Source organism: Fukomys damarensis, unplaced genomic scaffold, assembly GCF_012274545.1.
Source record: "Fukomys damarensis isolate Sample0158 unplaced genomic scaffold, DMR_v1.0_HiC HiC_scaffold_37, whole genome shotgun sequence".
NCBI lineage: Eukaryota > Metazoa > Chordata > Mammalia > Rodentia > Bathyergidae > Fukomys > Fukomys damarensis.
The window spans coordinates 24784739-24800521 of NW_022900949.1; the positions used below are offsets into that span (position 1 = coordinate 24784739).

The following is a 15783-nucleotide window of genomic DNA, read 5'->3' on the forward strand; positions in this document are numbered from 1 at the left end:
GCCTAGGAACACACGTCTAGCATGAGGTTCATAAAAGTTCAATCAACTTATTCCAAAGCACGTGGCTCTTTAGCAAGAGTTATGCACCTGCTCATTCTCAAAGCCACAGCCACCTGACTCCCTGTTCCCCGCCGGTGTTCACAGATGTAACGTCATGCAGCAGCACCAAGACCCCCAGAATCAGAAATTCTAGGGACGGAGCCAGCAATCTGTTACCCATGGGGTAATGCTTCAGTTGGTTCTGATTCGTGCCAAAGTTTAAGGACTTCTGAACTATTCAGTGAAGCTGCCTTCAAGCAAGCCCTAAGGACAACGACAGGAGAAACCCTCTTCCTCGCAGAATCCAAGAAAAGTGGTTGACAGGCATAGCAGTGAGTTATCTACCGAAGGGTAAGAGGCAAAAGAGACTCACATGACCGGTGCCATGAGTCATTTTGGTAAAAAATAGGCATTGTTCCTTGTCAAGATACATCATTAGAAAAAAAAAAAAAGAAAGAAAAAAGAAAAGGATTAGGCGGGCACCCATTTTCCAATAAAAATGGAACTAAAGTCAAGGCTCTTTTCTACTTTAACATTTTTGCCGGGTTATCAGCAATGTTGCTCGCTCATGTCATGTACTCTCCCCACCAAAATCCTGTGTAGAAGTCTATGTTGCCTCAGAAAAAACATGAAATGTACTTGTCAGGAGGATTATTCCCATAAACCTGCTCTGTTACACAATCTATGTGAGTCCAGGCATTCATCCGGGCATTGCCTGACTCAAGGTTTGTTATTTTAAAAAAATTTTTTTTTGAACTTCATTTTTTGTTTCCAAGTTCTTGCCTGGAACAAATTTCCTTTCGTGACTTATGCAGAAGAATGCTGTCATGCTATCCTCCGGGGGTCCTGGGATTGCTTATTCATGAACACTCTGAAGTCAGTAGGTAATGATTCCAGGTGAACGACCCTGCACTGGCTTTATAAGAGAGGGCTTGGTGCCCGACATGCAGTAACAGAAGGTAATGCAAACCATCACGTTAAAACTTGCCTTTATTACGTTTGTTTATCATTAGTTTTCTGTGGGTTTATAATTTCACAGAGGGAAAATAAAGCACATTTTTTACATCAAAGCAGTTATACCTGATTTTATCCCCAACAGACATCTGTCTACTTCAAATACTACATTCTTTCTTAGAGAAACACTATTTTTTAAATTTTTTTTATGATTAAAAAAAAAAAAAAAAAAAAGAAAAGAAAAGAAAAAGAAAAGCAGAAGTTCCATCACAGTGTTGGATACGAACAAAATTTCCATGAAGGACAGTCAGATCTTTTGTGTATTCACCCAGAACAAAAGTTCATTATAAAATTAATAAATTAATGAACTAAAAGATGCAGTCTTCACCTAAGATAAAAATATTTAGTTTACTAATCACTGTTAAGTACAATGAAAGAGATGAAAGGAGGTCCTATAAATTCACTTCTGAAGGATTTTGAGAATCTTCATTTATATTTTAATATTTTGTTCATATATAGCCAAGAGTAAGAGAGAGAGCCAACCTAGGACCAATCCAATGTTTTGCAGAAGAAACATCATCCAGGGTCGTCCTGTTTGAACATGAGTCATTTCAGGAAGCTAAAAAAAGAAGAAAAACCAGAATAAGATCCAGATATATTCAACTGCTGGGAAAAGCTTGGTGGGAAAACATGAAGGACTCTGTTATTTAGAACTTAATAACCTTTAAAATTTCCCAAACAGTTACAAAATCCTTAATACCTATTCTTGCCACGACTTTGAAATATAAGCTAAGTGAAGCCTATGGATGCTAATATTGGCAGAAACCATATGACAACATAGTTATCACCAGAAACCCAGCTTCTTTCTTTTGTTTTCAGAACATGTTTAAATGCAAAATAGATAATCCATGAGAAGTATGATTTTCAACTGCTCTATTAGGTTTATGCACTGGTTTTTCTTTTCAAATGGATAACCAAGGTCTTCCTGACCTTTAGAACAGTAAAAGTATCATTTCCTCCAACTATATTTTATTCTCAAAGAGACAAGGGGGAAATGATTTTATGTTTATCACATGCTATAACACCAACTACAGGAGACTGTTCATTGGACCATCCCCACATGAAGTGTTCCAATGTGGTTTGGACTCTATTATTTGCATGCCTTGTCCTGAGAATTTGAAGTATATCTCCTCAATGGTCATATCTGTTGGAGTACAGTCTTTGGGATGGACTGGCAATTTAATTCATTCTTGGCATCTCATGACATTTTGGGTGAGATAACTCTGTGTCTGGGCTCCTGTCAGCCATGGCCACTGCCAGGTGTTGAGCGGTGTCAGCCATGGCCACTGCCAGGTGTTGAGTGGTGTTCCTGGCTTCCACGAAATGTGAGTTGTACTAGGTGTCATTTGCTGCATCCCCGGTCATAAGAATCCAAAATGTCTCCAGACATTGTCAGTCACATGTTTATAGGGGATGAAAACACCTCCAGTAAAGAACTGGATGATTTATCAACCAAATAAAAGATCAACATGTGACACGTCCAAGGTCTTCAGATTTCCTGCCATCTGGAAAATGGTGGAAGTGTTTTCAAACACCCATGGAGGCACATTATGGAAGTTCTTCTTATTTGTTCCTTTTAATTAGATTTTTTGGGGATCAGGAATCGAACTCAGGACCTTGAGCTTGTGAGTCAGGCGCGGGACCACTGAGGTAAACCCCTAGCCCTTAATTAGATAATTCAATGAGATGAGAATTTGGACTATTGTAACCTGTTATCTCAAATCCCAGCATTCAACAGTAGACTAAAAGACAAAATAGGATCCAAAAATGCTCTCTTGGATGGAAGGCCTTAAATCACTCTCTTTCGGTGTTTTTCTGCCACTTTTATACATGTTAAGTTAGAGAAATCCTGTATGACCCATCAATTGCTACAAATTCAACATGCTATTTTGAAAAATCTAGAGACTCTGGATAATAATCATCTTACATTTCCAATTTGATTATCAAAAGGAGACTGAGGCATTTAATTTTAATTTATATTTTAAATGTTATTTGTGATTACCTTCATTTAATGTTTGAGTTAGATGTAATTGTACCAAGTTACCTAATATGGTTAACAGTGGTTTCATGATAAACTTTCCCCTACTTCTTCTTGTCGGAATGAGCATCTATCATTCTACTATTAAGATTGCTTTGCTTCCCAATACCTGGATACTAATCTGACACCCACAATGAGCACAGCAGCATTCTGTTACAGTACAGTTTAAGTGTGGGGAAAGAGAAGACTCTGTTCTCAAGGACCTTGTATTTCATGGTGCACTCAAAAGATTAATAGGATACACCAGCCTCACCCAATATCTCTTTGATAGTATTTTAAGGAATTTTCCAGTAGTTAACTCCAAGGCCAGAAAACATGGATAACAGTTTCCTAAGCTATAAGCTGTATCTCAGACTTAATCAGTGAGACAGAGTTATACCATGTATGGTCACTTGAAGATCTGAGCTTCGATTAACACTTTTTTTCCAAATCCAGAGAGAAGGACAGTGTCTAGCTCCCTCTCCTCCTTACTGCTTGAATAAGATAATTAATTATCATTTATGTGATGTGTCTGAATTAACAGCACATTCTGCCTCTGCTGCACCACCACACCTGGCTGATATTCACCTTTGATAAAGGCAGGGAAGTGGTTTCCAGAAATATTTTCCTGGTGAACATTTATAAGTGATAGGTCATTTACCGAACCATTTTGATGATGTTGAACAGCTTGTTGTGAAGAAAAATACTGCAGACAATATGGAATTATATGATTAGAATGGTTCTGGTTTACCAGAACTTGAGATGGATTTTCAAATCATCAATGTCTTTACAAAAAAACCTACATGAAAAAGCCCATTTTCAAATTTCCATCCTTGCCTCCAATTTCTACTCAAGGTCTTTGGTTGGAGAAAGGAGATCCCTGACTATGGAAAAGTTAATAACCACAAAGTTTTGCATACAAAATCACAGAGCTAGAATCAGTGCCTTAGGAAATACAGCAAAATCTTAAGCACTTCTTGACCTCAGTAATCCAAAAATGTCACAAGTTTTAAAAGCAGTTGCTTAATCTCTCATTTTTCTCACTAGCCCCAGCATGGGGACCTGCAGCTTATTTGTAGTATTTAACAAACGACAGAAGTGAATGAATACATTTGTTTGTAAGGCCCCATGGCCCTATTCCAGTGAGAATAGCATTAATCCTTTATTCTGAGTATGTAGAGAAGAAAACACCATGAGTGTTTTGCTCTGAGGGCAACATTCACATGGAATGCAACGTCTTCGATGGAGCTGAGACACAGGCTCTGCCTTCTTTTCATCAAAATAATGGGCTGTGGGATACCCTGCCATTACTTTAGGTGTGCCTCCCCAAAACTCACCTTCCCCTCAAAGTCTTTCAGAATGTTTGAGCTATATAACTTAATATGTTTTTTTTTTTTGCTTTTCATTTACATCCGTGTTCTCTCTTATATCTCCCCCCTACCATAATCCTGCAGAGAGAAAATTATTAACCCTGTTTAGTTATATGGGAGCAGTGGCTCAGGGAAGACAAGGACTCGCTCATAGTCACATAGCTGTGATTATAGCACTAGGACAAGAAGCCAAGTCAGCTCATTTCTGGAGTGGACATAGGAATACCTACCACTACCAGCTCTCCACCTGAAAATCATCCCTGTCTATCACTCGCAATAACTTTCTATGTCATTTGAAGAAGAGTGGAAAGAGTTAATGCTAAAAATGTCTAGTTAGGCATAGATCCATCACTGAATGAGAAGGAAAACACAATATAAGATGATTCAGATGCCTTGCTATCTGCCATAAAATAGATCACAGTCCTGGTTTTTTGTTCAAGGCAGGTATTGTACATTTTGCAAAGGGCTGTGCAAACACACTCTGTGCTCGAATATGGACAATGAAAATCACACTATTAAAAATGTTTCAGGAGATTCTTATTCAAACAATGGAAGCTTCAGTTTTAATTTGGGTGGCCTATCTGAACTTTCCTTGTGCACATATAAATTGTGTGGTAAGAAAACTCAGCTAAAACTTCTTTTGAGATAATACTTGGCTGCTTTTCTAGCATAATAATGAATGCATGACTCATAATTTCTCTTGGAGATGTGCCAAAATATCAGAGAGCTCTATAGAAAGCCTTTCCAAAGGATACAGATATAAAGTGCCAAAGTTTAGGTCATATCTGATTACAGCTTTTCAGCTCCTCTGAAGCTACTCATATTTTTCACCATTTCAGTTGGTAAAGTTTGAAGAAAAATAAAAGTCCATAGGAATTACATTTCAAGTGTGTGTGTGTGTGTGTGTGTGTGTGTGTATTTTTTTTTTTCCTGGTCCCCTGGCTTTCATCAAGAAAAGTCTCCCTTTACTCCAGGGCCATTACATTCTGCTATTTGAGGAGCATTACAGATCTTGATTTATACCGTAAGACTACAGGAGCTGAAATGATGGATAAAGTATATTATAATTGGGGGAGAGGGACAGAGAAACCAGGGAGAATTTTAGCAGAAGAGACCTTCCCAGAGACAGTACAAAGAGAAATGATCTTTAGATTTCTGCCAGAAGCTTAGAAATGTTGAAGTGAAAAAGCAAATGTTGAAGTGGAAAAGCAATTTACTCTTTTTTTTTTTAACACTATGTTTAGCAAATTGTCTAACTCAAATCCATGGATGAAAAACATGAGAATCAATGAGTTGTACTTTTGTGGAAAAAGTTGTTAAATTTTAAAAATTCTTTTAAAAAAATCTATATCAAGGCACATATAAAAAATTCCTCAAATGCATAACAGTCCACACACTGGCCATGGCTTTATCTACATATAAGTCACATATAATGGTTCCTGCAAATTCTGTTATCCACTGGAGACGTAGTTACCATGCTTAACCACTACACAGGATTTCTTAACATTTTAGAGGATGATATTAAGAAATGTTTTAAATTTGATTCCGTTCCTACAACTGTAATTCTAGTGAAGCCAAAGGTTTAAAATAAAACCTCATGGAGAAAATTAGGAGACTGTCAGGAAAGAGTAGAAGTACATTACCAAACATCAGATACTCCGTGACAGTTATATAGTAGGAAGGACCTATCATGAAGAAGGATAATGCATAAAATATTCTCTGGAGATAATATTTGATCTATCTTTCTTGAACAACTGAGTTCCAGACTCCTGTACCAAGCAAAGCCCTCTGTACTCTGAAATTTAGTGGCACCATTAAAAACCCATAGTTGAATATTTCAATGTTTACTTTCATTCATGATTCATAAATGAACATCCTAAAGAAGAAATATCAGTATCCCATGTCTCTAAGGTAGATAAATATATAAAAACACTTTCATTAGTAACAATCACAATTCACCTATAGAAATTCAGTATTCATCCATTGAAGACATTAGCTTTTAGCATCACTATTAGAAGAGATCTGCTTCTCCATTTGTAAAGCACACTTGAAAACTGATTTATTTCATATTTTCCAAGAGGATCCAAAACCCCATTGTACACACTGAGACAGCTATTATTTGCATCTACTAAGCAGGACCACTTTGTTCCTGAGAAATCTGATGAAGAAGAAAATTCAGAAAACTTGCACAGGAGGGCATCCTAAACATGCAGGATCTCTTGAGAGCACACTTGCTTTTGGATACTGCCTTCTCCCAGGACACAGTGAGCCATTTACAAATGTGACAGAATTAAAGCTAACTCTGGTTTGGTTGAGTTTGACCTTGTGCCAAGCATACTTTTCGAAACAAAACAGAGGGCAGGGGATGTAGTTCAGTGGCTGTGCACCTGCCTGGTAAGTGGAAGGTCCTGAGTTTGATTCCTGGTACTGGAAAACAAAGCAAAACAAAATCAAAACAGGAACTTGTTGGTGAAAGCCACCATTTGGCTTGCAAATCTCCAATTACTTGTTTGCATGTACATATCATACACTTGAAAGTTAAGCATTGAGCTTTCTAGTTTCCAATACAACATATGAAAAGCTTAGAAGCAGCCACTCTGCCCTGACATGTAAAAAGCCAATTGGAAGAAAAATGAACAGCTCTTCTTATATCCACCAGAGAAGAGGGGGCACAGGCACACTACAACCTCAGACACTGGAGAGACTGCAGGTGGATTCAGAGAACCACAGCTCATCAGAGCAGAAGCCCACTCACAGATACCCTGCTGGAGTCAGTGCCTGACTGTAATGCATGAATCTACAGTGAGGACAATTGTAAAAACTCCAAGGGACCCAGTGATAGGGTCCTTCCATTTCTGTGAATTTCACCACCTCTAGGAGTTCCCAAGGTTATCACAGTGAAAACTGAAAAAAAAAAATCCCCTCCTGTATATGGCCAGGGAAGGAGAAAAAGAACCTCATTTTCCAACATGCCAGAGCATTTTGCTCTTTTAAACAAGGGCTACCTTCAGGAGAAACTAGTTAACCACTAGTAAACCCCACTTTGGTTTGCCAGAGACTAATACCCCAGAGAAGTACCAGTCCCCCTCACCAGTATGGTAGAGGAAGGAACACACTTACGAAGCACTGTAAGCACAGTGTAGGGGCACAGGCTGCCTACGAGACCCAGACCTATGTTACTGTCAGTGCTGACATGTCAATTAAGAAACACTTAGAAGAGGAGTTGAGCACTCTCCTGGGTCTGGGTGGATCACAGAGGCACAATCTTGGATACTACATATCGTGCTCACCCATTCCACTCTCGTACTCTTCCCCTGTTTGCTTCCCAGCCACATAGAGCTAAACAGCTTTGTTCTGTCACGCCCTTCTGCCGTGATGCCTTGGAGACAAGTGACAAATGGGTTGAATTTCCCCAAACTGCGAGCTAAGTTAAGTTGTGGGTGTCAGGTGTTGTGTCCCAGCAATGGAAAAGCTAACACAGAAAACTGGTACTAGAGAAGTGGAGTCATTGCTATGACTGTACCTGACCACGTGGCCTAAGCTCTTTTGGAATTGGTTTGTGGGAAGAATCTGGAAAGGTTTAGAGATGCTGGCTAGAGAAGCCTTACAATATCGTAAGCAGAACCTGATGGATGATTCTGGCAGAAGCTCAGAAAACCAGAATACAGATAGGAATGCAGATGGTAAAACCAACCAAGCTCAGGAGGTTTCAGTTGGGAACAAGATCTCCACTACCAGTTGGATAAGAGGCCATATGAGTTACACTGTGGGGCAAAAAGTTTAAATTTTGCCCAGATCCTGAGATTTGACAGAAGAATGTGATTAAGGTTGATGAACTAATTAACCTACTAGAGGAATTTCAAGGCAGCCCACCATTCAGCCTGGCATGGGTAGGGCTGGCTGTTTTTAGTTAGATTTATAGTAAGAACTAAGGGTAAAAGGCAGAGCAGAAAAACTTGAAAAATTTAAACTTTGGCCCAAAAAGAATCATGTGTAAAGTTGGACCAAAGGAGGTATAGCTGCTACAGAGATTGACATTAAAAAGAAAACAACTATTTTTCAGAGAGACAAGAAACTTGCCTTGAGGGCATCTCTGGAATCAGCAAGACTTCACCCATGCAGACTACAGAACCCTCCTCCTCCTATACCTTACCATGTTACTAAAGGACAACTTAGTACAATTTAAAAAATCTAGTATATAGGGCCGGGGATTTAGCTCAGCGGTTCGGTGGACTGCCTTGCATGCACAAGGACCCAAGTTCAATCCCCGGTACCAAAAACAAAAACAAAAGAGAGAGAGAGAGAGAGAGAGAGAGAGAGAGAGAAGCTTAATCAGCTACAAATATTCAGGAGTGCTCTTTCTACAATATTCTGGAAAAATGGAAACTTCCTCTGAAATATCCACTTAAAATACTGTATCAATTCTTGCTTTTAACAATCTCCCAAGCATGTAATTCAATAAAACATTGGGTGTGGTTATCCTGTGATTCTTATGTAAGTTTTCTCTTTTCTTTTATGGAATTCATTTTCTTGGTTGTTCCTTTTGACATCCATGAAAAGGAGGATATTAGTGTGTGTTCTATTTTAGAATCATATTTGATTAGTAGGATCTTCAACACAGATTACCATATTGACTCATGTTATTCTGGAATTGGTAGATACATTAGCACAGGTACTATTTTGAATTGATTTTTTTTCAGTTCATAGATTTTTAAAAATTAATATGGCAATTTTAATTTTCCTTTCCAAGCAAGAAGTCACAGACTAAAGCTTTCAGTGTATCTGGAACTGTCAAACCAGTAGCCTCTCTCAAGGTAACTTTAAAACCTTCAGCATTAGAAACATACTTATTAAATATTGAAATCCAGGATATATAGGCTTAGTGGTATCTCAGTGGTATCTTCCCAAAGCAGTTCATGAAAATTTCTCTTTAGAGATCTGTAAGTTATAAAATAAATATCCCATTACTGTCACACAATTAGCTTTTAGCTTGTATTTAATCATTCACCTCTCCCTTTTTCCCTAGAAGAATTCAGTGAGACTAATCCTTAATTGTATAACTCAACAAAGACAGCCATTGGCCGGCTTTTATATTTTCCTAAGAATGGGTTACTTTGAAAAGTGTGTGTGTGTGCATGTGTGTGCGTGTGCGTGTGTGATTTCAAAGAGGAACTCAAAGTTAATTTTTAAAAATTATAGAGCATTTAAGAGTCATCAAGATGAACTTGAAGTCTATTAATCAGTATCTCAGAAAATGTCTAAGTGTAGGGTTTAACAGATTTTTACACAAAGAACAGAAGTCTTTCAAAGTTATTGGTGAGAATGAGTCACACTTTTTTATTTTTGTGAAGAAATAATTGTGACTGTTAAATTGTATTAATTTTTCTGATGGAAATGAGGTTAAATGCTGGTCGTTTTTCAGCAAAACCATATGTAAAATGATGCCAGTTTCCCTCACTCTCACTTACTTGAAATGTATGGTATATGAGATTAATATATCTTTTTGTATCTTTTCAGACAAAATATTCCTCCCTGTATAAAGGTATAACAAGTTTTTAAAATGTAATTTTCAGCCCCAACCTGGTGATTATAGAACATCAACTGAAGTATTTTGGACTTATTCAGATCTCTTGGTTACAGAAGGATCCAATCAAATGCCATAAATTGGAAGATAAAAAATAATGATGTGGGAGGCAAACAGCAGGATTAACATTCTGAATGTGTACATCCTGGTCTAAATATATAGTCCTATGATTGAGAGAAGCCTGGCTAGAATACTTCCTGTGCTCTCAATTCATGTTCTTTTAATCCAATTTACTACCTTGAAGGTGTTACATCTACTGAATTAAAATAATCGTAGAGAAGCTCTTGCAGGGCTTTTGTTAATCCTATTTATTATTTTCAGGATTCAATACAGAGGTCTTACTTATCTTTAAAGACAGAGAATCTTAAATTCAAGTTCGAAATACTTTTTACCTGACTTCCACACAAACAAAATTGCCTGAAAACTGGGAAAAAAACACCCCACAAAATAGCCTGGCTGTGCGATCACTTCTGGGAGGCACTTCTGGGAGAGGGTAGACAGCAAATTGCCCTAAGTGATTACTCTTGGGGTTTGCTGTTTCCACCTCCATTATTATATTAGTTCGAAGGAACATCAGCAGTAGTCTGGAAGAAGAGAGGTTTTAAAAAGAGCATCCAAAATTGGAGAGGAAGAAAAGATTTAGGAAACTATGTGGTATGGGAGCTTGGGAGGCGGGAGAGGGATGGAAACTGAATGAAGTCTTCCCTCAGACCCATGGGGCCCTCATTCCAGGACCTCCGTCTCCCTCTACACCAAAACCTGAAGATGTCCATGCCCTTTATATAAAATGGTATAGTATTTGTATGCAACCTATGTGCCCTCTCCTGTGTACTTTAAGTCAGTTGTAGATTATTTATATTACCTAATACAATGCAAATGACATGTGAATAATTACACTGCACTGCTTAGCAAATAATGTCAAGAAAGAAGTCTGCATGAGCGCAGCACAGATGTGACTTTGAGGGGAGGATACTTTTGACCCTCAGATCTATTTGTGGGAACTGCTGGGGGCTGCCTGAACTAATTTGCCTTGAATTTACATGGACAGGCACCAAAGGTTTGTTTCCCTTTGGCTTCCTTCCCCACTGCCTCCCTCCTTGAGCTACAGCTCCTGTACCATCTACTTGGGTCCTACTAAGGTAGTGGACCCTGGGCATTTGTCCAGTCTTCACTGCAGGGACATCTCCAGTTAGATCTACAGTCAGAGTCCCTCTAGGCTGTGACACACTTGTCTCTATGGAAACATAATTTGGGCAGAATCTTAGCCTTAGGAAAACTGCCTAAAGGTTTGAAACTTCGCTTTAGATCCAAAAATAAACTTTTTCTTGGCATAATCCATTTCTGTTTTTAAAAATTAATTACGCTTTGTACAATATATCATATTACATTAAAAATAAAACCTCCCTACCCAAACTTCTAAACACTTTTTTTAGAAAACCCAATACGGTAAAAGCTTGTCTTTTCAATGAGTGATTTTGTAAACTTTAGAGGCACTAGATATGAGAAACTTTCCAGACTTCCAGTTCCGCGATTTTCTCAGAAGGAACTTTAGTTTCTCAAACAGAATGAGAATGTTCTGACATGGCTACCTCCTTCCCTGTCACATGTAAGTCTAGGTTACTGTCAAAGGGCTGTGTTATTTTTCTGTCACTGCTGTTCACAAGTTATTAGAAACGTGGCGCCTGAAAGCAACACAAATTGGACCAGGGATTTAGCTCAGTGGCACCTCACCTGCCTCAAAAGTGCAAGGTCCTGAGCTCTATCCCTGGTACACACACACACACACACACACACACACACACACACACACACAATTTCACTGTGTCCTAGTTCTATAAGTCATCAGTCTAACATGGTCTCACCAGACTAAAGTCAATGCCTTAGCAAGGCTGTGTTCCCTTCTGGAGACTACATGGGGAAAATTAGTTCTCTTCCCTTTCCTAGCTTGTCCACCTGGCTGCTGTGGTCCTGGACTCCTGACCTCTCCCTCCACTTCCAAAGCCGTTAAGGCTGCATCTCTCTGACCTTTTTTCTGGTCCTCACATCTCTTCCTCTGGCCACTGCTAGACTCCTGATTAGATTAGGACCACCTGAGCAATCCGGGCTAACACACCTGTGGAGCTCCTGTTGCCACGGAAAGTGTTTCCAGTCTCCCCAGATCCAGATGTATTCCTGGGGAGGCGGGTGTTACGTCTAGGAAACAAAGCTTAGGGAATCTTTGTGGTAAACATGAGACCATGAAAAAGACAGCAAATAGATCAGCAACAGACCTGGTTATAAATAAGATTTGGAGGAGGTGGACCATTCAGATAAATGGATGCTTACCTTCTAATCACAGGGGTAGCTGAATATGCCCCACTTCAAACACTCCGTCTTGCCTTTCGGAAGACGGGAGGAAAAGCAGAAAGGATGAGAAAGATACTCAGGGCAGCAGTAAGCAGAAAAGGAAATGTGGATGTAACAACGTCAGACAGAGGAGAGTTCAAGGCAAGAAACTGTACTAGGAACAGGAGGAACTTTTCAGCACTACACAAGTGTCAGTTCCTTAAAGAAGACAACTGCGCTATGAACAGAACGTTTACGTTCCCCCAAATATATGTATATGTTTGAAACCCTGCTGCCCAGGAGGACTGGCACCTTATGAGAGACTGATATATTCTCACGCATTCTCATGTCTCACTGCCCGGCCCTCTCATACCTCTCTCTTCGTTCCAGGTCCCCTTACCTTTCTCTCCTCACTTAAGGACCTGACCAGAAGGCATCAGTCTGAAAACCAAGAAACACTTTACCAGGAACCAAATGAGCTACACCTTGACCTTGAACTTCTCAGTCTCCAGAATGGTGGGAACAAAGTTCTGCTGTTGAAGCCCCAAATCTGTAGTATTTGTGTTGCAGCGTAGCTGTGCGGTGGTGGGCTTCTGTAACCCCACCTACTTGGGAAGCTGAGACACAAAAATCACCTCAGCCGACAAGTCTGAAGTCATCAGACCCTGTCGCAAGAAACTGAATCATGTTGCAGCCCAATTTGATCAGGAAAGCTACCAAATATGCATGCACCAAATAAAAGAGATTCAAACACACGAAGTAAAGTTGATAGACTGGGAGAAAGAGGTAACCCTACAAATACATATATCGATATTTTAACATCAAACAGGTACAGAGCCAGGAGTGGTTGTGCATGTCTGTGATCCTAGTACTCTGGGAGGCTGAGGCAGGAGGATTGCAAGTTTGAGCCCAGACTGGGCACTACTATCCTGGTGTGAGTGATCACTGCTGATTACCGTGAGGAGCTCTGGTTGCCACTCTACAAGGGGGGAAGAAGGAAGCTATCTAGAAACTTGGGGATTCCTTGCAGCCTCCTGGTGCTTCCTGGCCTAGTACAGTGGTGAACAGGACACCGGAGGAAACATGTCCTGAGAAGGACAAAGCACCTAAGGCTCAAACCCCTCAGTGAAGACCTGGGTGTCCCTTCCAGGAAGGGAGTCTGCGTCAATCTGCCGTGCAGAGGGGAAGAGAACCAAGACTGGGTGCTGGAGAACAGAGATGACAAATGTCAAATACAAACGACCTCAAGGACAGCGGCTGTGGGGTTGTTCCTCCAGCTATTTTGCATTAACTCTCCTGGAGTTTTGGGCTGGCTGTAACTATAAAGGGACTTTGAGAGAGAGAGGAGACTTAAAATTAAAGGAGGATATGACCATAGGGGCTGGAAGGAGTCAACCACGAATAGATGTCACTTGTGTGTTATTTCATATTCTTTCTGCCCATCTTCTTCCCCAGCCAGTGCTGCAGAATCCCAAAAAAGTGTGGACTAGTCTTCAGCAAATCCTTGCTTCTCCTGGACACTGTATTCCTTTCTTCTGTCCTCATACACTGGCACGGGTCTCCATGGAACAGCCTTGGCACTCAAGCACACCTAACCAGAGAGTGAGGGAGCCAGTGCTTCAGGGAAGGTTGAGCAATGGCTTCAAGACAAAGCCCTTCTCATTTCCCAGGTAAGCAGTTTTGAAGCATGTGTTTTAAGCCTCCTCCGAAGGTTTTATGGGATGGAGCCCCCAAAGTGCGGATCAACTTAGTATGAACACACTGCTGTTTTGACGTTTTCGCCTTCTCTTTTCTCTCCTCTAGCCCTGTTTTTCCTGAGAACATCTCCTGAATGAATTGCTTTCGCACCCTCCTTTGTCTTTACCTCTGCTTTGAGGGAAACCTAGTGGAGGACTCTTTCACAACAGAATTGATTTCCTCTGGCCACCCACACAGGGCTCTGTTCATTCTTAACTTCCCTTAGCAATAATTCAATACCACTGGGATTCGTGTACTCTGCTAAATAGATCTATGCCTCTTTGGAGAATTAAGGCTGGCAGCTTTCCCCAGAGAAGACTTCCTTGGTTGATCTCATTCTTAATGGCACCATTCTTGCCCTCTTCTTCTTTCTCTTTCAGGAGTTTGATATCACTTGCACCCAATACCTTTGAAACAAACTAAATAAACATCTAGGGAGACTTTTTAAATTAACCCTGTTCAGCTGCTGCCTGGTAAATAGGCAGGATTTAGCAAATAGCCACTTTTCTAATATAGTCCCCTTTATCCTTCGGTTGCTGTCATTTATTTTCTTTGCTATTTCAGAGTCTTGGAACCTTGTTTTCCTCTCTTTAAACGACAGACTGTTTGCTTTGGCACAGCCCCAGAGCACAGCAACAGTTAAACTCGTAGCTGTGTGAAAGAGCCCGTGTTTGTTTAGAAGTTACTCAGAAGGCCGTGAGAGCAGGCGGCCTAGATTTTAGGAAGTAACCCCAGGAACCTGGGAGTATTTCCCTTCCTGTCTTCTTGCCAGAATGCTGGTTGTCCATTGGTCAATAGTAGTTTATAATAAGGTCAAGATTATAATAGCTGGGATCTCATCGGGTATCACATACATTGCTTTCTTATAAGCAATCACTTGCCCTTCGAGGTAGAAATATTGAGGGTAAGGTGGCATATTTATCTGAGAGTTCTCTATGACAAATGACACTTGATAATCTTCCCAGATCAATTTTGGAAGTGTAGACACCATAACAAAGGGAAAAGACCGATGCTATACCTATACCTCCATCATACTTGAAGAGAGATCCAGTTGGGTTGAAAACAGAATAAACTTCCAAAGAATACAGCAACTGCCCTCTGTTGAGTCATAAAGAAAAAAGAAACTGGAAATAGGAAGCTGAAAATCAGGTGGCTCAAGAATAAATTTGTGCCCTGGTAGGTAGATATTTTTAATGAAGGAAAAGCTCATATCATCTAATGATGACTGGCAGGGTGATTTTGGAGTCACAAAAGGCTAGAAACCCAGAGGACTGTGGGGTTCTGTGACCCAGGCTGGGGCACAGAGTTGAGAAATGAAAGTACAATTTGGTCCACTTTGAGCTTCATTATCAAAATGAACATTTTTCTGAGCCTCACAAATCGCACCCAAGAGCATTTCTAAACATAGGAGTATATTTGGTGTTAACCCCATCTGCTTGGACTCGCAAGAGTTGAGGAGAACAATCAGAAACTCAGAAATCCACCAGGGATTAAACTGGTGCCATTCACTTTGAGAATCTCACTGAAATGTACTTCGGAATGTACTGTTACTCTGCTTGCTTGTATCCACGCTGGCTCCTGCCTCCATATTGTGTTTTCCTTATATCTTTTTTTATTTTCTCTTCTCTTGCTTCTTCTTCCTTTTTCTCCCTCTTCCTCCTCTTTTTTTTTTTTTTTTTTTTTTTTTTTTTTTTTTT

At 40.0% G+C, this 15783-nt stretch overlaps 1 protein-coding gene across 7 annotated transcripts in view; it reads right to left on the reverse strand.

Moving 5' to 3' along the window:
- Positions 1-521: 521 nt before the first annotated feature.
- Slc39a12 (solute carrier family 39 member 12) overlaps positions 522-15783 on the reverse strand; it is a 69412-nt gene continuing 54150 nt past the window's right edge. For all 7 annotated transcript variants that reach the window (XM_010608533.2, XM_010608534.2, XM_010608532.2 and 4 more), the window contains one exon: positions 522-1612. In XM_010608533.2, coding sequence (XP_010606835.1) covers positions 1484-1612 — 129 coding nt within the window. In that variant the 3' untranslated portion in view covers positions 522-1483. The remainder of the gene's footprint in view (positions 1613-15783) is intronic.